Source organism: Budorcas taxicolor, chromosome 19, assembly GCF_023091745.1.
Source record: "Budorcas taxicolor isolate Tak-1 chromosome 19, Takin1.1, whole genome shotgun sequence".
Classification (NCBI taxonomy): Eukaryota; Metazoa; Chordata; class Mammalia; order Artiodactyla; family Bovidae; genus Budorcas; species Budorcas taxicolor.
In genome coordinates this window covers 46,751,937-46,768,636 of record NC_068928.1, presented here as the reverse complement: position 1 = coordinate 46,768,636, position 16,700 = coordinate 46,751,937, and the positions used below count along the sequence as shown (strand labels likewise).

Sequence of the window (16,700 nt, the reverse complement as noted above, 5' to 3'; positions counted from 1 at the left end):
CATGCGGTTCACAGTAAAAAGAGGCTTACAGAGGGACCAGGACTGGTGCTCCCTGGGAGCTCCATTAAAGCGAGTCTGTATGGGCTTGGCCTTTAGCTAAGCTGCACACTCAGAGGATTTGCATTTTGCCTGCCTGAGCTGTTTACCACCCAGGCCTTCCTAAAGCTGTGGAGTCCTGGCCACCCTACAGGGTGAATTGCTTTAGAAGGATAAGGACAGTAGCACCTCACCAGACCCTGCAAGACAGCAGGGAGGGGAGCAGGGGAGGGGAGGGTGGGGCGGAAGGAGGGCTGACGGCAGGAGGGGACACAGGTGAGTGGAATGGGGGAAGTGTTCGATCCACACTCCGGGGGTAAAAGCGCTCAGCAGTTCACACGTGACGAATGAAGTAGATCCTTATTTTCATAAGGAAATTGTTTCTTCAGGAGCAAAGCAGGGTAGTGGTTATGGAGACAAACTGCAGCCTCAGGCAGACCTGAATTCAAATGTTCGCTCCATCACTTTCTGGAAATAGGGTCTTGGCAAGCTATGGGACTTCCTAATGTATATAGCACAGTTAGCATGCTGCCCTCATAAGTTGTGTTTATTCGTTAATTTTACAAGGTACATTTTGGCCAAACCATTTCACCCTCAGAGGATCCCACCCATTTGGGCACTCACCCTCCCTCCTCCTTCTACATCTCCTATACTTTCGATTCAGGGGACAATGGAGAGGAATTCTATGATAGCCAGAGGTCACAAACTGATGAGGGGCTAGTGAAAAAGGGGAGATCGTGATTTCATGAGAGAGTTATGATTTTTATCGGCACGGAATAGTAAGCGTAACCGCAATCATCAATATAATAGGACGCCAGTTTCTAGAGCCTTCCTCCAATCTGCCACAGTGGACCATGCATTTCTTAAGGTTCTGTGAAGCTGCATGTGAAGCAGGAGTATGAATGTATTGGGATGGGACAGTGCTGGTAGTTTCTGTAATAGGCATTCCTGGAGTGCTGGTCTTCCTTCTCAACAAATACAGGTATGAATATGAAAATCATATTCATATTGAATGAGAGGTTTTACTCATCATCAGCCCTGACTGATGTGGGGGCTGGACAGTCTTCCCAGAGCTTCTGCAGAAAAGATCTGTATCCTCAGGGTCACTCCACGGCCCCAGGACCAACCTGAGCTCCACAAGTATGCAAAACAGAATTTGTAGGTGGTAAACTGAGGCCATGGACAGAGGAGCCTGGTGGGCTACGTACAGTCCATGGGATTGCAAAGAGTCAGACGTGACTGAGTGACTTACTGAGGCTGACTCTCCTGGACACTTTCAGTACCTCCAGCCGCTTTAACCGTGCCCGTTTCCCTCTCCAGGGCTTGTTGGTTGCCTTACAGGACTCTCCCACTCGGTATTAAGAGGTCCTGCATCCGCGAGCACTCACAGTAAAATGATTAAGCTTGTCTTTTCTCAATGCAGATCCGATAGTTCAACAAGAACATCCAACATGGGCACGTGACCCCAAGCTGAAGAGGCCCATTCGAGAGAGAAGAAACTTGGTCCCATCCTCCCAAGGAGTAATGGTGATAGAAAACACCCCCACTGAACGAGCCAGAAAACGAGACCCAGGCACGCGCTCCCAGAGCGCGCCACACTCAGCCCTACCCCAGGCCTTCCAAGGAACACACAGTCCCCAAGAGTTGGATGAGTCCTTGGGGCTACCAGTTGCGGCCAGCGCCCTGGGAGGGCCGAGAAGAACCATGTTTCGGTTCAGAGACGAAGACTTCTATTCCATTTTATCCTCAAACCCTGGAGGTGACCATGATGACACAGAAGAGGAAATCCACATGGAGGAAGAGCTTCTGATGGCTGGCATGCACCCGCCCCATTCCCCTTCCAGTCATAAGAGAAGCAGACTCCTGGGGACACTGGCCACTCAGGCCAAAAATAAAGATTCTGAAGAAAATCCTGCACACTGCAGAGCCAATTCTATAAGGAGAAGTGAGGCCAGCCATGGCTCCCTAAGAATTAGCAATGCAATGGCGCCGGTGACAGAGCAGTCTTCTGCCGGGCAAAGGATGTCCCAAGACCCTGGGGTGTCTGATGGGGGATCTATTAAAGGGAAAGACAGCAGTGACTGTGAAAGTGAGAAAAAGGCCTCTCATTCATGGGACACCCAGTCCGAACCCAGCCTGGAGGAGGACATCAATGCTGCAAATGAATCCCGTGATGGTATCTCTATGGAACAGAGGCCTGGAACCCGTGCTTATGAAAGAGACTGGCACGCCTATTTAAGTGAGTCTAGTAACCCTCTTGATTCTTTCCTTGCTGGTAGACCAACGACTCCAAGATCATCAGTGAATTCGTCCCATAACATGCTTGGATCAGTCACACATTTCACTCTGAGAGATGATACTCTGGCAGACCTGCCCCCATCATCTACCTTAGTTCCCAGTTCAGACTTGGAGGGAAGTTCCAGGTTTAACAATCGTCAACCACTGTCCCCCATTAGGAACAGGAATCTACTTGCTGGTGCTGAAAATTGCAGTTACCTTCCAGTAGATAGTACACATGAACTTGATGTCAGGGGAGCAGAAGATGTTACTTCAACAAGCCCGTCTCAGGAGGCTCCGTTATATACAGACGATCTCTTGCCGAATCCTCAGGGCAACTTGTCCTTGATGGAGTCTTCCAGCTCCTCCCCATCAGGAATGAATGTACAAGCCCCCTTGCACATGGCGCAGTCTCTGCAAGAAAATAGACCTTTTACGTTCTTTGCAGTCTCTGAGTTCCCAAACCAAAATGAGAATGGGAGCAGAATGGAGTTCTCTGGCTTTACCAATGCCAAGGGAGCCCCTAAAATGAAGACGGATCCTGAGAAACTCAAGAAAATACAAGAAAGGTGAGGGGTTTTCATAAATATATGAATATGCATCTATGTTTTTAAAATTCCATTTCTCGAATGGCAAAAAGCAGTGCTTTCCTAAAAAGGTTCATGGGATTTTAAGTCACAGGTAAGCCCTTCCTTGACATTTCAATGATTGCTTCTTTCAAGAAAATTGTCTATTTTGTTGCTTTTTAAATATATATATTTTCAAAGAAACATCCCGTGTTCCAGCCCAATGTCTTCAGTATTCCCAAAGTGTTTTTTTTTCCTTGCATGCTATAACTGTACGAAAGGCAAGTTTGCCAGATAGAACGTCTTTTGGCTACATCGCGTATCTCGCAGTAACTTACTTTCCTGACCAGGGACTGAACCCATGCTGCCTGCAGTGAAAGCTCAAGTCCTAACCACTGGACAGCCAGGGAACTCCCAAGGGTTTCTGACTGTTACATATGGCTTGCCCTTACCCACCCCCTCACTCCCAGCAATTAGAGAGTTTTACGAAAAGGTTGCTGTCTCCCCAGAGAAGGAGCCATTCAGCACTTGAAGTTCACCAGCTCTCCCCCATGGGACTCTGGGCAAATCCAACCAACAGTTCGAGAATTTGAATCTTCCAAACTACAAGGCCAGTCTCAAACAGTTACCATAGTTACCTCAGTTCTCTGAAGGGCCACGCTGGGGTGACCACTGCTTCCATTTTCTGTGCTGTTTCTCACACATGAGAAAGAGAAATCAGATCTTTTTTGAATTGCTCTTTTCTTTGATCTCTCCTTTCTTGTGAGATGATTTGGGGATATTTCACAACTATGAAATATGATACTTTTTAAAGCCATCATTAAGCATCATGTCAGGATTTGACCATTTCACTCCTCCTAGGGGTTACCATGCCCTGATGTTGGCTTACTGATCTGGAAAGTGGTTCTTTGAAGGCAAGCCCTCTTTCTTGTGTGTTAGTATGGCTCACTGGGCCATTAACTTATTAGTATTCATTTGCAAGTGAGAAAATTCCATGGCAGTGAATTTGAATGCAAAAAGGAGGAAAAGATAAGACTTAAGACAGAATGCACACACACTCCTATAGCTATTCTCCAACTGCAGGGATGAAGTTAACTTCCTTGTTAGTGGCACTTTTTTTTTTTCATATCAAACTACCAAAAGACTGACCCAGGGTAAAGGGCCAAAAGGTCTCAGCACCAATCCATCCTCACCTACCCCAAAACACATTTTTAAACCCACTTGTCAGGGGTCTGGATTTCCATCATCCCAAAGCAATGCCTTTGGGTGAAAAATGACTTCTGTTAAAAATGCATCTACATCCAGCTGTAGTAATGCATTAAACAGCTATTATTTGTGTACTGTGTTCATCAGATACTCTCTTTTTCTGTATATAATAAACCTTATGCCATTCTAATTATTTGAAAAACATTCATTTTGGAAAATATTAAAAATACAAACTTAAAAGAAAAATCACCAATAACCCTATAATCCAGAGAAAAGCATTGTGAAAAACTTTGTTTCCAGTCTTTGGTCTTTTCATACAAATGCAGTTTTTGGTAAACATAGTCATATTTTATAATATGCCTTATTTTAAGATTTCAAGCCCATTTCTCAATGCCACTTACACTCTTTAAACTTTTCCCTTGACTAGTTGGAAACATACAAATAAGTATATAACATTCACACACATCTGGAGAATTAGAACAAAACCTAGGCATCTGTATGACTACCTTCCAACAGACAGAAACTCACTGGAGCTTGTGAGCCCCTCAACCACCCTACCTCCTCATGTCCTCCCTTCATCTCCTCCCTCCTAACACCCCGTATATCTGTGTGTGTGTGTGTGTGTGTGTGTGTGTGTGTGTGTGTGTGTGTTAGGTGCTCAGTCAAATCTGACTGTTTGCCCCTAGAAACCATTCTTGCATTGAATTTATAATTCCTTTGCTTTTTATGTTGTTGCTATTGGAAGTTTTTTGCCTTATGGCTTCACCATATGAGTATATGCACTCCTAAACAACACACTGTGTATATTTTCGAATTCTGTAGAAATGTTACTATTATTTTTGAACTCCAGAGAAATGGAACAGCCGTTCTTCTGTGACTTGCTTTTCCCACTTTATCATTAGGCAGATGCATCCTGGTTGATATTTTCGGGCTTTAATGCATTTGCTTTCACCACTGCAGACTTCTTCGTCCTAAAAATATACCACAAGTCAATGGACGTTTGCATCCTCTACTGTTCTCTGTACACGGGACTGCATGATCAGTCTTGTAAATGTCGCCTGGCATACATGTGAAGGGTCTTCCGGTATATCTATGTAAGAGTGGGCTTGCTGGGCTGGTGAGTAGCACAGCTTCCACTGTGCAAGTTAACGTACTGTCTCAACGATGTGTACAATGATGTGTACGATGTGTACTGTCTCAGTGATAGTTACACTTAGCACAGTGCGTGCTGAGTTGCTTCAGTTGTGTCTGACTCTTTGCAACTCCATGGACTGAAGCCTGCCAGGCTCCTCTGTCCATGGGATTCTCCAGACAATAATACTGGAGTGGCTTGCCATTTCTTCCTCCAAGAGGGGGTCTTCCCCACCAGGGATTGAACCTGTGCCCCCTGCAAGATGAGTCAACTCCTGGACCACCAGGGAAGTCCCTCTTGACTCTTTTAAATGTTAAACAGCCATTTGCTTCTTTCATAAAATGCTTACCTATGTCTTCTGCCCATTTTTCTTTTAGAATATTTTTCTTTTATGTTAAGAATCCTTCATATATATATAAAGAACCCGTTATATATTCTGGCAACTAATCTGATCCTTTGACAGTTATATTTTCGACATATCTTTTCTCAATTTGTATTGAGAGTTGGTATCTCCTCTTTCTTGATGTTTTCTTAAGGAAAATGAATTCTTAGTTTTAATGCAGTCAATTGTATCCATCTTCTGTTTGGACTGTGATTTGTATCTTGCTATCTTAATTAAGAAATGCTTTGTAACCTGGGGTCATTGCAACATTCTTCCTCCTCTTTTCCAAAATCTCTACAGTTTTGCTTTGCATACTTAGGACTTAACGTGAAATGAATTTTGGACTTCAGTGTGACATTTAATGTGTGGTGTGAGGTATGCATTTTGAATACCCAGGATCTTCCCCCTGCAGAGCCCCATCTGTCATATGACATAAGTGTGTAAGTTTGTCTCAGGGCTCCCTGTTCTGTCCTATTGGCCTTTTTGTTTTTCCCTGAAGAACATCATCTCAATGACTGCAGCTTTATCAATTTATCAGAGCAAAGCCTCCCTCTCCATTTTGTTCCATAAGAATCTTTCACTATACAAACATTTAAGCATCAGCTTGTTGGGATTTTCATTGGAATTGCATTGAATCTATAGATTATCTGGGGGAGTCTTTTTTTGATAAACATGGCATCTTTCTTCTTTTGTTGGTGAATATCACGAGAAAGTGTAATTCTGTTCCTTTTCATTGAACTTCCCTTTCTTGGGGAGAAAATTCTCTTAAGAAACTGAGCATACTCTCCTATGTCCAGAGCAATGGCTATTTCTTCCTCTCTGTTGATTTTAGTCTCCAGCCAATTTTCCTTTCCTTGACCGGACAGTCCCCAGGCCCATGAAGATTCTAAAGCACAAAAAAATAGCCTTAGGCTTCTCAAAAGCCTCCCTACAGAAATATCTACCAGCTATTCCTGATTTACTGTTTATGAGATACAACTATGTTTGCTTACACTTTCATTAATTCCATCTTCATCACATACCAGCAGCTTATATTCTGGAATGTCGGCATAATTCACTGGCAAGGGTACTGGTGAGCTCAGGTCCAAGTTCCCTGGTTCATCATTCATCCCAACCAGCATCTACTGAGTGGTCTGCACCTGCCACTGCTCGACAGGCTCCAGAAGCACCTTATCACCATCACCTGCACCCAGGCTGCCCTACCGCCCTTGTAAGCAGGTAGCAGCTGTCAGATTATCCTCATGGCTTTACGCTTGAGGAAACAGAGACCTGGGAAGCTTAAGCAGCATGTCATCAAACTCGAGGAAGCCTCAAACCCAGGCCTACTGACCACAAATCCCCCCACGCTCACCTCCCCCCGACACTCACTAACACACCTCACCAGCTAAACCCCACAGTGGCCGAGGTGTGGAGAGGGGCTCCTAGCCTCTGGCTCAGTTTCCCTCTGGAGTCCTTTCCCAATCTCTAGCTGTGTGATAGGAGCGCTGGGTTCTCCTGGTGAGCTCTCCCCCATCGGTAACTGCAAAGAAGCCTGACAAGAATCCATGCACTTATTATCAGTAACCATGCGGCAGGGTGGCAGGGAGCAGTGGGTGAGGCCCAGGAAGGCGCAGCTGTGGAGATCGTGCTCCCTCCACCTTCCTCCCTCCAGGCTCCCTCCGCCTCCCCCACCCCCTCTCCCCCGGCCCCAGGGACGCTCTGGGAACTAGCATTTGTGGGAACTGGTATTTGTGGAAACTGCTGACGTGCAGACTCCTGGTGACGAGTGCTTGTTTTCCTTTTAGTCTCCTGGAGGAGGATTCCGAGGAGGAGGGAGACTCGTGTCGCATCTGTCAGATAGCCGGGGGTTCCCCCACCAACCCTCTCCTGGAGCCGTGCGGCTGTGTGGGAAGCCTGCGGTTTGTTCATCAGGAGTGCCTGAAAAAATGGCTGAAAGTGAAAATAACATCAGGTAGGTGGGGAAGGCGGAAGGACTTACGTGCCACGATACGTAATTAACACGAGGCACCGCTGTGTGGGACCCACGAGGCCCGACAACAGGGAAAAGCGGGGCACTGGCCCAGGGCTCCTGCTGGCAGGCCCATGACAGACAGGATCAGGACTAACGCTGCTTTCAAATTATGGGAGAGAAATGAGTTAGTTTTGGTTTGTTGGTTTTTTTTTCCAAGGCTTAGGGATGAATCCTGGAATGTGCTATTAAATTCGACTCCTGCTTGAGGCCTGAGCAGAGATGCTAGGATTACCTCTTAGGAAGGAGGGAACTACCAACAGGCCCATGGCTGGACCTCAGCAAGCACCCAGCAGTCAGGACAGCTGGTAGACCCCCAGCAAGACCTGCTTCCTTTCACTTGTGAGAGAGGGTGGGAGGTGTGGAGAGGTTTGACACCCAGAAACTGAGCTGAGCTGCCTTTCTGGAACAGGGGAAGGAAAAGCATACCAGTCTAATTTTTCTAGCCCCACATTAGATAAAGAGATTCCCATTGTGCTCATTTCGGCAGCTCTGTCTTTAACAGAGCTTGTAACTGGGTGTGAAGTCCCCGTTCTCAACACCCTGGGGAGGTTATAACCTAAATATAGCCACGTCACTAGGTCGGCTGTAGTTTTCTTGGCAGAGAACAAGAGGTTTGTTTAAAATATTTATGAACAAGAGCAACTTGAACAAAAAAAAAAGGGGGGACGCCAATGCAAAGAAGAGTTTACTTTGAAAAGACCTGCTATGTCTTTCAGAGTCCCCATCTCTGCAAACTATTTACCCTAGAGCCAGAGGCTGTTTCTCTCCTCCATGCTGTCCTCCTTGGTTGTCATTGTGCTAGACGACGCAGGAGACCTAGAACTTGACCCTGTCCCCATGGGTTGTGGCCAGGCCCCCTCACCAAGCACAGCACACCATTTAATCAGGGAATGAACACTCGGGATGAACCGGTTAACTCTTCTCTCCCCAAGGCCCTTTCTCCATAGATATGTAGCAACCGCAGCCCGAGTTGCTTATATGCATCTTTGCACAGTGAGCAGGGAACCTAGCCCTTCAGAGAGCAAAGAACAAGTGGATCTCAGCAGCTAATGACCCTGCCGTGCGATGCTTTATCTTGCTAGAAATTTGGGCCAATTAAACATCTAGAACAGAAAAAATTACTCATGAGATGTGTGATGAAAGTGCTGCTAAATGCTTGTAAATGCCAATTCTGGCCTGGGTGTGCTAGGCAGGATTAGACTGGAGGACACATGGGATCATCCATAGCCTTAAGTATTACAGAATGTTGCTAAAAAAATAAAATCAAGTCATCAAAATGCAGATGAGGGATCAGTGTTCATCCTTGTCTTTTGAAAGTCTCCATTATTTACTACCTCTTTGTACCCCACTGGGGAAAAGTAGAACTGGGTTGTAAAACTGTACAAACCGTATCTTTACCAAATAAATTCAAGTAACTGATTAGTCTTCTGTATTCTTTTTTTGTTTTTCTGCCCATGCCTGGTGGCTTGTGGGACCTTAGTTTCCCAACCAGGGATCAAACCTGGGCCCTCTACATTGGAAGCATAGAGTCCTAACCACTGGACCACCAGGGAATTCCCAGTCCTCTGTTTTCTAAAGCATAAAACAAACACTGGTACATCATTAACCAAAATGCAGCACCTACACCAGGGGAAAGGACAGATGGCATCCCATTTGCTTAGACATAACCACCGTAGATCTGCACCTTCCACTTTGCACTGAGGAATAGGATAAAGGGGGGGAAATGTGCTGATCTAGAATTCACATTAAAAAAGAAAACTAAATAGGAGGACTTCCCTGGTGGTCCAGTGGCTAAGACTCTGTACTCCCCAATGCAAGGGGGCCCAGGTTCAATCCCTGGTCAGGGAAGTAGATCCCATGTGCCACAACTAAGACCTGGCACAGTCAGATAAATAAATATATTAAAAAACAAAACAAAAAATCAACAACAACAAACCAGGAACAAAGGAAGCCTTCTCCTGTTTCTTTTCCCAAATGAGGCTGAGTTCAGGCTCAAGTGTTTGACCCAGATATTGCTATACCACAGCCCACACATGGGCCTGGGGTCCCTCACTTTCCTCAATCGGGGAGTTACATGGGCAGAAGTCAAGGCAGATTTTTAAGCCATAGATTGAGGATAGTTTCTGCCATCCGTTTGGTCCTTACTAATTTATTTGCTTGGACTTGTGTTAGATCCACCAGGAAAAACATCAATAACATAGGCCCAATGTTCACTCTTCTGGCAAACATTTGTGTTACCGACTCTCAGCCTCCATGTAGTAATTCCAATTTTATGAACCTCTGTGTTTATATTTAAACAGAGAGCAAGACCTGTTATTTAAAAGTCACGGGAATTTCACTCATGGGAAGCTTGCATAATAATGAAAACAATGACAAAGGAAATTTCAGCTCTCAGGTTCAAGGTCATTTTCTACAGAAGATGACCCACTATAAAAAGGCCACCAAAACTCAGAATTCCTAACACATACAAATTCGCTCTCAAAATGTCAACACCAAAAGGGTTACATGTAACAAAACTCTTTCATTTTAAGGAGCGGATCTTGGTGCTGTAAAGACCTGTGAGATGTGTAAGCAAAGCCTACTGGTCGACCTGGGTGATTTCAATGTGACTGAGTTCTACCAGAAGCACCAGCAGTCCCGGGTAAGAGAACCTCCTACCCATGCTGGGTCCACATGGTAGAGGTATACGGCAGGAAGGAACTCTCTCTCTGATACCAGGAATAATAGTGGAGGTGGGGTGCAAGGCTCCCAATTCAGCTCGCTTCTCTGAGAAAGTCTGTTCCCAAATTGGACCACTGGAGGATTAGAAGACTTGGTTCCACTGCTGAGGTCCCACTACTGTCAGGGACAAAGTAGGAAGCTGCAGCAGCTGACTAGAGACACAGAAATAGGAAAAGTCTGGCAAGCTCCACACCCAAATTTGAAGTTGAATACCCACAAGAGAAAAAAAATCAGGGTCTTGGAGAAATAGTCCCCAGTTTATATATCAAGTAATCTTGGAGGAGGGGTAATGAGGAACAGCTTTGCTCAGGGTTTACAAACATGTAAACACCGTTTACCGTTTACTTGTTTACTCTGGGCTTTTTTTTTTTGGCTGCACCCAACCAGGGATTGAACCTGTGTCCTCGGCAGTGAAAGCAATTAGTTCTAAGCACTGGACAACCAGGGAATTTCCCTATTGTGTGTTTAAAAAAAAAAAAAAAAATCCCGTGAATTAACTCTCCTGGGCCATTGGATTGCAATTCTTGTACTGTGAAAGAGGTAACTTTAGGTGGGAAGGTGATTTATGCCCAGAATAATAGTTCATTGCCCATGTTTCAGGCAAACACTTCTGTTTAGAGCTATGCTGCCCAAAATGGAAGCCACAAGACATGGCTAGCTCACAAACAAGTGGTTACTTCCAGTCCAGGTGTGCGGTGTTACACACCAAATTTCAAAGGCTCAGTCCAAAGCTAAGAGTGAAAATCCCATAAATGGAGAAGCCTGGTAGACTACAGTCCATGGGATCACAAAGAGTTGGACATGACTGAGCAGCTTCACTTTCACTTTAAAAAAAAAATCACATAAATAACTTTATATTATAGTTTAAAATAAATAGTTGGTTGCTCATTTGTGTCTGACTCTTTGCAACACCATAGACTGCAGCCTGCCAGAGTCCTCTGTCCATAGGATTCTCCAGGCCAGAATGCTAGAATGGGTTGCCCTTCTCTTCCCCAGGGGATCTTCCCGACCCAGGGATCAAATGCAAATCTCCCGCATTGCAGGCAGATTCTTTACTGGCTGAGCCACCAGGGAAGCCCATATTACAGCATAAATGATATTTAAAACATATCAGATCAAATAAAATACATTATTAGAATTATTAATAATTTCACCAGTTTCTTTCTATACTTCTTTATTGTGGCTCCTAGAAATTCTCAGGCTACGTGTGTTGTTTGCATTGGTGGCTCACATTGTATTTCTATTGGGTAGTGCTGATCTGGACGATGCCTGGCAACCAATAAGCAGTCAACAGATATTTATCTCAAATGAAAATAGCCCATCGTTACCATTATAATTCAAGACTGACCTCCCTCATCACGCAATTAGGGAAAAAAATGATTAATAACCACAACTGTAAAGGACATAATGTAAAAACCATAAAATCACCGTTAGCAGCTGAAATGTCACTCTTCAGAGGAGTCACTTTGGCTTTTGGATCACTGGCCCGTCAACGTGTACGTGCCAAGTGGCTTCAGTTCCGTCTGATTCTCTCAGACCCTATGGACCATAGCCCACCAGGCTCCTCTGTCCATAGGATTCTCCAGGCAGGAACACTGGAGCGGGTTGCCATGCCCTCCTCCAGATCTTCCCGACCCAGGAATTGAACCTGATAACCTGCGTCTCCTGTGTCTCCTGGACTGCAGGTAGATTCTTGACCGCTGAGCCACCAGGGAAGCCCTAGTCTATATCCAGACCTTTTTTGTGCACAACAGAGTCAAAATGGGTCCCCTGAGTTTGGGCAGTCCTACAGTCACCTTTTTAAATCCTGGCTTATGGCTCCAGGAGGGAGTCACCACCAAGCTGTGAGTAGGGGAAAGCTTGCCATGGGCACCCCACTGCCCCGCAGAGAGGGAACCGTGGGATAACTACCCCAGCCTCTCTCCTCCTGCCCTCTGGGCTCCTCCCAGGGCCTCCCATTGGCTGAACACAATGGGGAGCCAGAGGACAAGGGGGCCAAGTAAACGCAATCCATAGAGATCAGCCTTTCGGCCACAGAGCAGGTGAAAAATGGAGCTGGAGGGGAAGATGGAAAATACCCAGCACACTAATTACACGACATGGAAGCAGAAAAGAGTTGAAATTAGTTTCGAGGAGAGCTTGACAGGCCATCAAAGCCTTTTGAAAATGCCCTTCATTATAATCACAGGAAGAAACTAGATTGACAGACCCACCCTGGTGGGAGAACAAAGGTCCCAAGAACCAACGTGCAATATTTATCTGCGGATGGAAAGCAGCTGAGGGCTCACACTTTTACGGCAGTTCCAACTGTTCCGATGGCTGGTGGTGAATTTAATAGCGTCTGTTTGCTAACAGTCTGAGTTAAACTGGAGGCACTAGGGAAGTGTAACTTCCATCAGTTCAGAAGCTCTCCCTGGATGAAGATGGGAGTAACTGTCTTTTAGCATAAAGATAGTGAGGAGGGACTTCCCTGGTGGTCGTAGCTAAGACTTGGTGCTCTCAATGCAGGGAATCCCAGCTTCAGTCCCTGGTCAGAGAACTAGATCTCACATGCTGCAGTGAAGATCAGAGATGCTGTGTGCCCCCACCAAGACCCAGCACAGCCAAGAGAAGACCAGAGAGGAAAAAGAGTGAGCCCTCCACACACAGGCTTTTGAGGACAAAGCCCTCCAAGATACCTCACTTAGCATCTGACCACAGATGGGCTTGCCCAGTAGGTGCCCAGCCAGCACTGTCAGTATTCTCTGAGGGGCTTGGATTAGTGTGTGTTTCCCTGGTTTGGTTCAATGCATCTGAGTAGGGCCAGCAGGAATGCTAACCATGACCTCTAACAGGGCACTGAAATCCGATGTTCCCTCCTTTTTTTGGACATTGGGTGGTCCCCATAGGATCAGGGCTTGTTACCAGGCTCCAGGTGGCTAGATTAGGAACTCCTATAGGCTGTCTGGGGAGTGGCCTCATGAAGCTAAAGCAGCTGGAGGGGGTAGAGGGGAGACCAGGACCTGAACTAAGCACCTTGGGCTGTGGGCATCAGGCAGTCCATTGATTGGCCTGCCAGGGTTGGCATCAACTTGCTCCCGCCCTTACTCAAAGATGCCTGGCAATTAAGCCCAGCAGGCATTCCACACCCACTGCCCACCTCCCTGCAGTGTTGCCCGTGAAGCAACTCCACATCGTCGTGTGTGTGTGTGTGCGTGTGCACGCTCTTGAATCTGGAGGTGGGACTCACAATTGATTGATGGGTTGGTTGATTGGGTTTCTGAGCGGAAGGAAGAGCTCCTGGATGGCAACAGGTAGAGCTCCAAGGAACAGTCCAGGTTCCAAAACGGACCATGAGAAAAGATGTTTAAGACAAGCCGAGGCCAGAGATTGTACACTCAAGTGCCATAGAGACCAGGCAGGTTGGCAGCCGCTCAGAACCTCCCAAGTGGCATCCGCTGGGAGCGGTGGCTACTATGGCAAGGCAGTGAACACTCCCTCCAGCGGAAGGTGGTCACATCCTTCCTTCTTTCCTACCCTCCTTCCTTTCAACCAGAGCACATCCTGCAGGCCAGATTCTGCTTACTGGCTACCAACTGTTGATCCTTAGCTGAGAGCAGGGGCTCTCAAAGATGGGTGGTTGCCAAACCACGGCCCACAGCATCATCTGGGAATTTGTTAGAAATGCACGTTCTTGGGCCCCATCCAGACCTACTGAATCAGCATTTGGGAAAAGGGGGTATCCAGGAACTGCATTTAAAAGGCCCTTTCAGTAATTCTGACATGTGTTAAAGTTGGGACCACAAGAGTCAAAAGTCATCACTAACCCAAAATTACACACTTTCCCCCTCATTCTTTGATCCATGCAGGTATTTATTGAGCAATCATATTCCAGGCATGGGTCGGGCACTAGGAGCAAAGGGGCAGGCAAGGCATATGTGGTGCTTGCCCCGAATCCCAGCTTTAGTGCTTGTCTCTTGCAGGATTTTTTCTGTTTTGCGAAATACCATGTCCACTTGTATTAGCTCATTTTGTCATCACACATTGAGGAAACGAGGCAGAGCAGAGGCTACAGTTCTCCTCACTGATAAATGGAGTCCCCTTCTCCATGCACAGTTAAAAGTCTTTGCCCAACGTCACAGGGCATGGTGGTCCCAGGATACCCATTCTGAGGTCCCAGGCTCCCTGTGTGATGAAGAAGTGCCCCTGCCATCCTGGCCCCTGCCACACAGGCTCAGGGGGCCTCTGGCTGTCATTGCTTGGAAGCACAGGCCTGATCGTGCTCCCTCTCGGCCGTGGACAGATGTCCCTGGACACACGTAGCCACCTAATCCCCCTCACACCTGGGAGCATCCTTGGAGCATATTTGAAGACTTGCCAGAACTCTTAGCCAGGCTCTCTTTCTTCGAGCAGATTACATTGAGAATTTCCATCCATAACAACTCTCTCTGCTGAAATGAATTTGAACAAAATAAAAGGGCAGGAGAAAAGGAAGAAAAACATCTGGTAGGTGGGCGGAGTGCCCCCCCCTGAGCTCCTGCCCACTGCTTCACGTGCCTTCCCACCCCCATCTCTGCTGTTGCACGTGGGCAGCAAAGTGTGATGCACATGGGCCAAGGAGGGTCAGGTCAGGAGCAACTCCAATAAATAATGCTCCAAAAATTAGCTCATCCTGCCCTTACCAACCAAACACAACGGATGGAACTCTCTGATAACAAACGCCTCCCACTTGTGGCTTAGGGTAAAAAGGATGACTCCAAGCTGACTATGAAATGTCTGCGCCGATTGGCCCACCCAGCCCCTTTTGTCCAGCATCACAGGCTCTGCAAAGGGCACACATAAAGGAGCTGGGCCAGCGAGATTTATGGCACCGAGTGACAGGTTCCCTCCCACAGACCAGAGAAGAGACACAATCTGCTGGAAGTGACTTTTCAAATGATCTGCAGAAAACATTAGTGGATATTTTCCCATCTGCATGCCTCCGGGTCTTATGGAGTCATAAAAAGTAAATGATTTCCCTGCACGCTTTGACAAACCTGATAGTTCCAAGCCATTTTCTAGCTGGTTGATTTGCCATTATGCATCGGAGTGTCTGGGAGCAGAAAGGCTTCCTGGTGAAGCACTCACTCAGGAGAGAGCCACCGACAGCTCATGGGAGGCCCCCCACTTGGAAAAGTCAACAAGGGACAAGGCTTGGTCTGTGTGGTAGGTAGTCCGGGAAGGCTTCCCAGAGGTGGTGGCTTCTGAGACAGATGGCAAAGGAAGCACTGACTCCTGGGGATGGTGGCAGGAGGCCTTTAACACAGAAAAAAGAGAAACGAGCCATCTCTCTGCCTGTTCTAGGCCAAGGTCAGAAGAGAAAGTCTAAAAATAGGCTAACCGCTAAGGACTGTTGGCCGGAGTCTTTGAAGGCAGGTCTGTAGGGCAGGAGGGGGCTCAAGCAGTGACCTTGAGGCCAGTGGTCACCAAGATTCAGAGCTGGCCCCGATGCAGAAGGGAAGAGCACAAGGGTCTTTGTTTAGCTTGAGCACCTTTTCTGGCAGCCGATCCATCCTGGAAGGGGTGTGCTCTGTGCTGGCTTCCTGCTCTGCCCTCCAGGGGATGGGAACAGGACACCGGACCTGCGAAGCCCCTCGGGCCCCCGGGGGAAAGGAAGGAGGAGGCACTGAGATGCTACTGTGTCAAGGCCGAGCTTCAGTTCTCCTGGGAAAGCAGTCACGGTTTCGACCTTTCCCAAGGGTGATGTCAAGGGCCGTGCCCTCTGCCGGGGCTTCTAGTCCCCTGGGGTTTCCTGAGCATCGTCTGGCCCATCCCTGATCCTCCCACCCTGGAGATCTGACCTGAGGACAGATGGGGGAATAAAGCGGCAGACGGGGAGGAGTCATCACAAATCTGATAATTTATTGAAGGTCGAGGCAGGTCCATGGGGCAAGGCTCTGCAAGACAGACCGCCAAAGGAGCCGAGGACAGAGGCGCCACGGTCATTCGGATGGTCAGATCTTCCCTAGAGGAACCTCCCAGTGTGTTCAGCACCAGTGAGAAAAATACACCAGCACCCACCCACCGAGAAAAAGCAAAGACATTAGCCAGTGAACGACGCAGCATACACAGCAAAGACGAAGGCTTAGGACTCAGGGAGGAATGCCTGGAACAAATCGGGAAGATTTCTGCAAGGAGGCGACCTTGAGACAGCTGTAAAGGAAGTCATGGACACAGCCTTGGAAAGGTGGAAAGTGGCAGAGGAGATTTCACAGCAGAGACACAAAGGGGCTTCCCTGGTGGTGCAGAGGCTGAGTCCCCACGCTCCCAGTGCGGGGGGGCCAGCCCCGATCCCTGCTAGGGAACTAGATCCCACCTCCTGCACGCTGCAGCTGAAGATCCCACATGCCC

General features: G+C 47.3%; 1 protein-coding gene and 1 non-coding gene across 2 annotated transcripts in view; one reads left to right on the top strand and one right to left on the bottom strand.

Moving 5' to 3' along the window:
* Positions 1-16,700, top strand: part of MARCHF10 (membrane associated ring-CH-type finger 10) — an 89,751-nt gene that overhangs the window by 62,120 nt on the left and 10,931 nt on the right. Inside the window, exons 5-7 of the mRNA XM_052658761.1 lie at positions 1,460-2,882; positions 7,384-7,550; positions 10,142-10,251. Coding sequence (XP_052514721.1) covers positions 1,460-2,882; positions 7,384-7,550; positions 10,142-10,251 — 1,700 coding nt within the window. The remainder of the gene's footprint in view (positions 1-1,459; positions 2,883-7,383; positions 7,551-10,141; positions 10,252-16,700) is intronic.
* On the bottom strand, positions 9,091-9,163 carry TRNAG-UCC (transfer RNA glycine (anticodon UCC)). Its single transcript has one exon. It is a non-coding gene; the product is annotated as a tRNA-Gly (tRNA).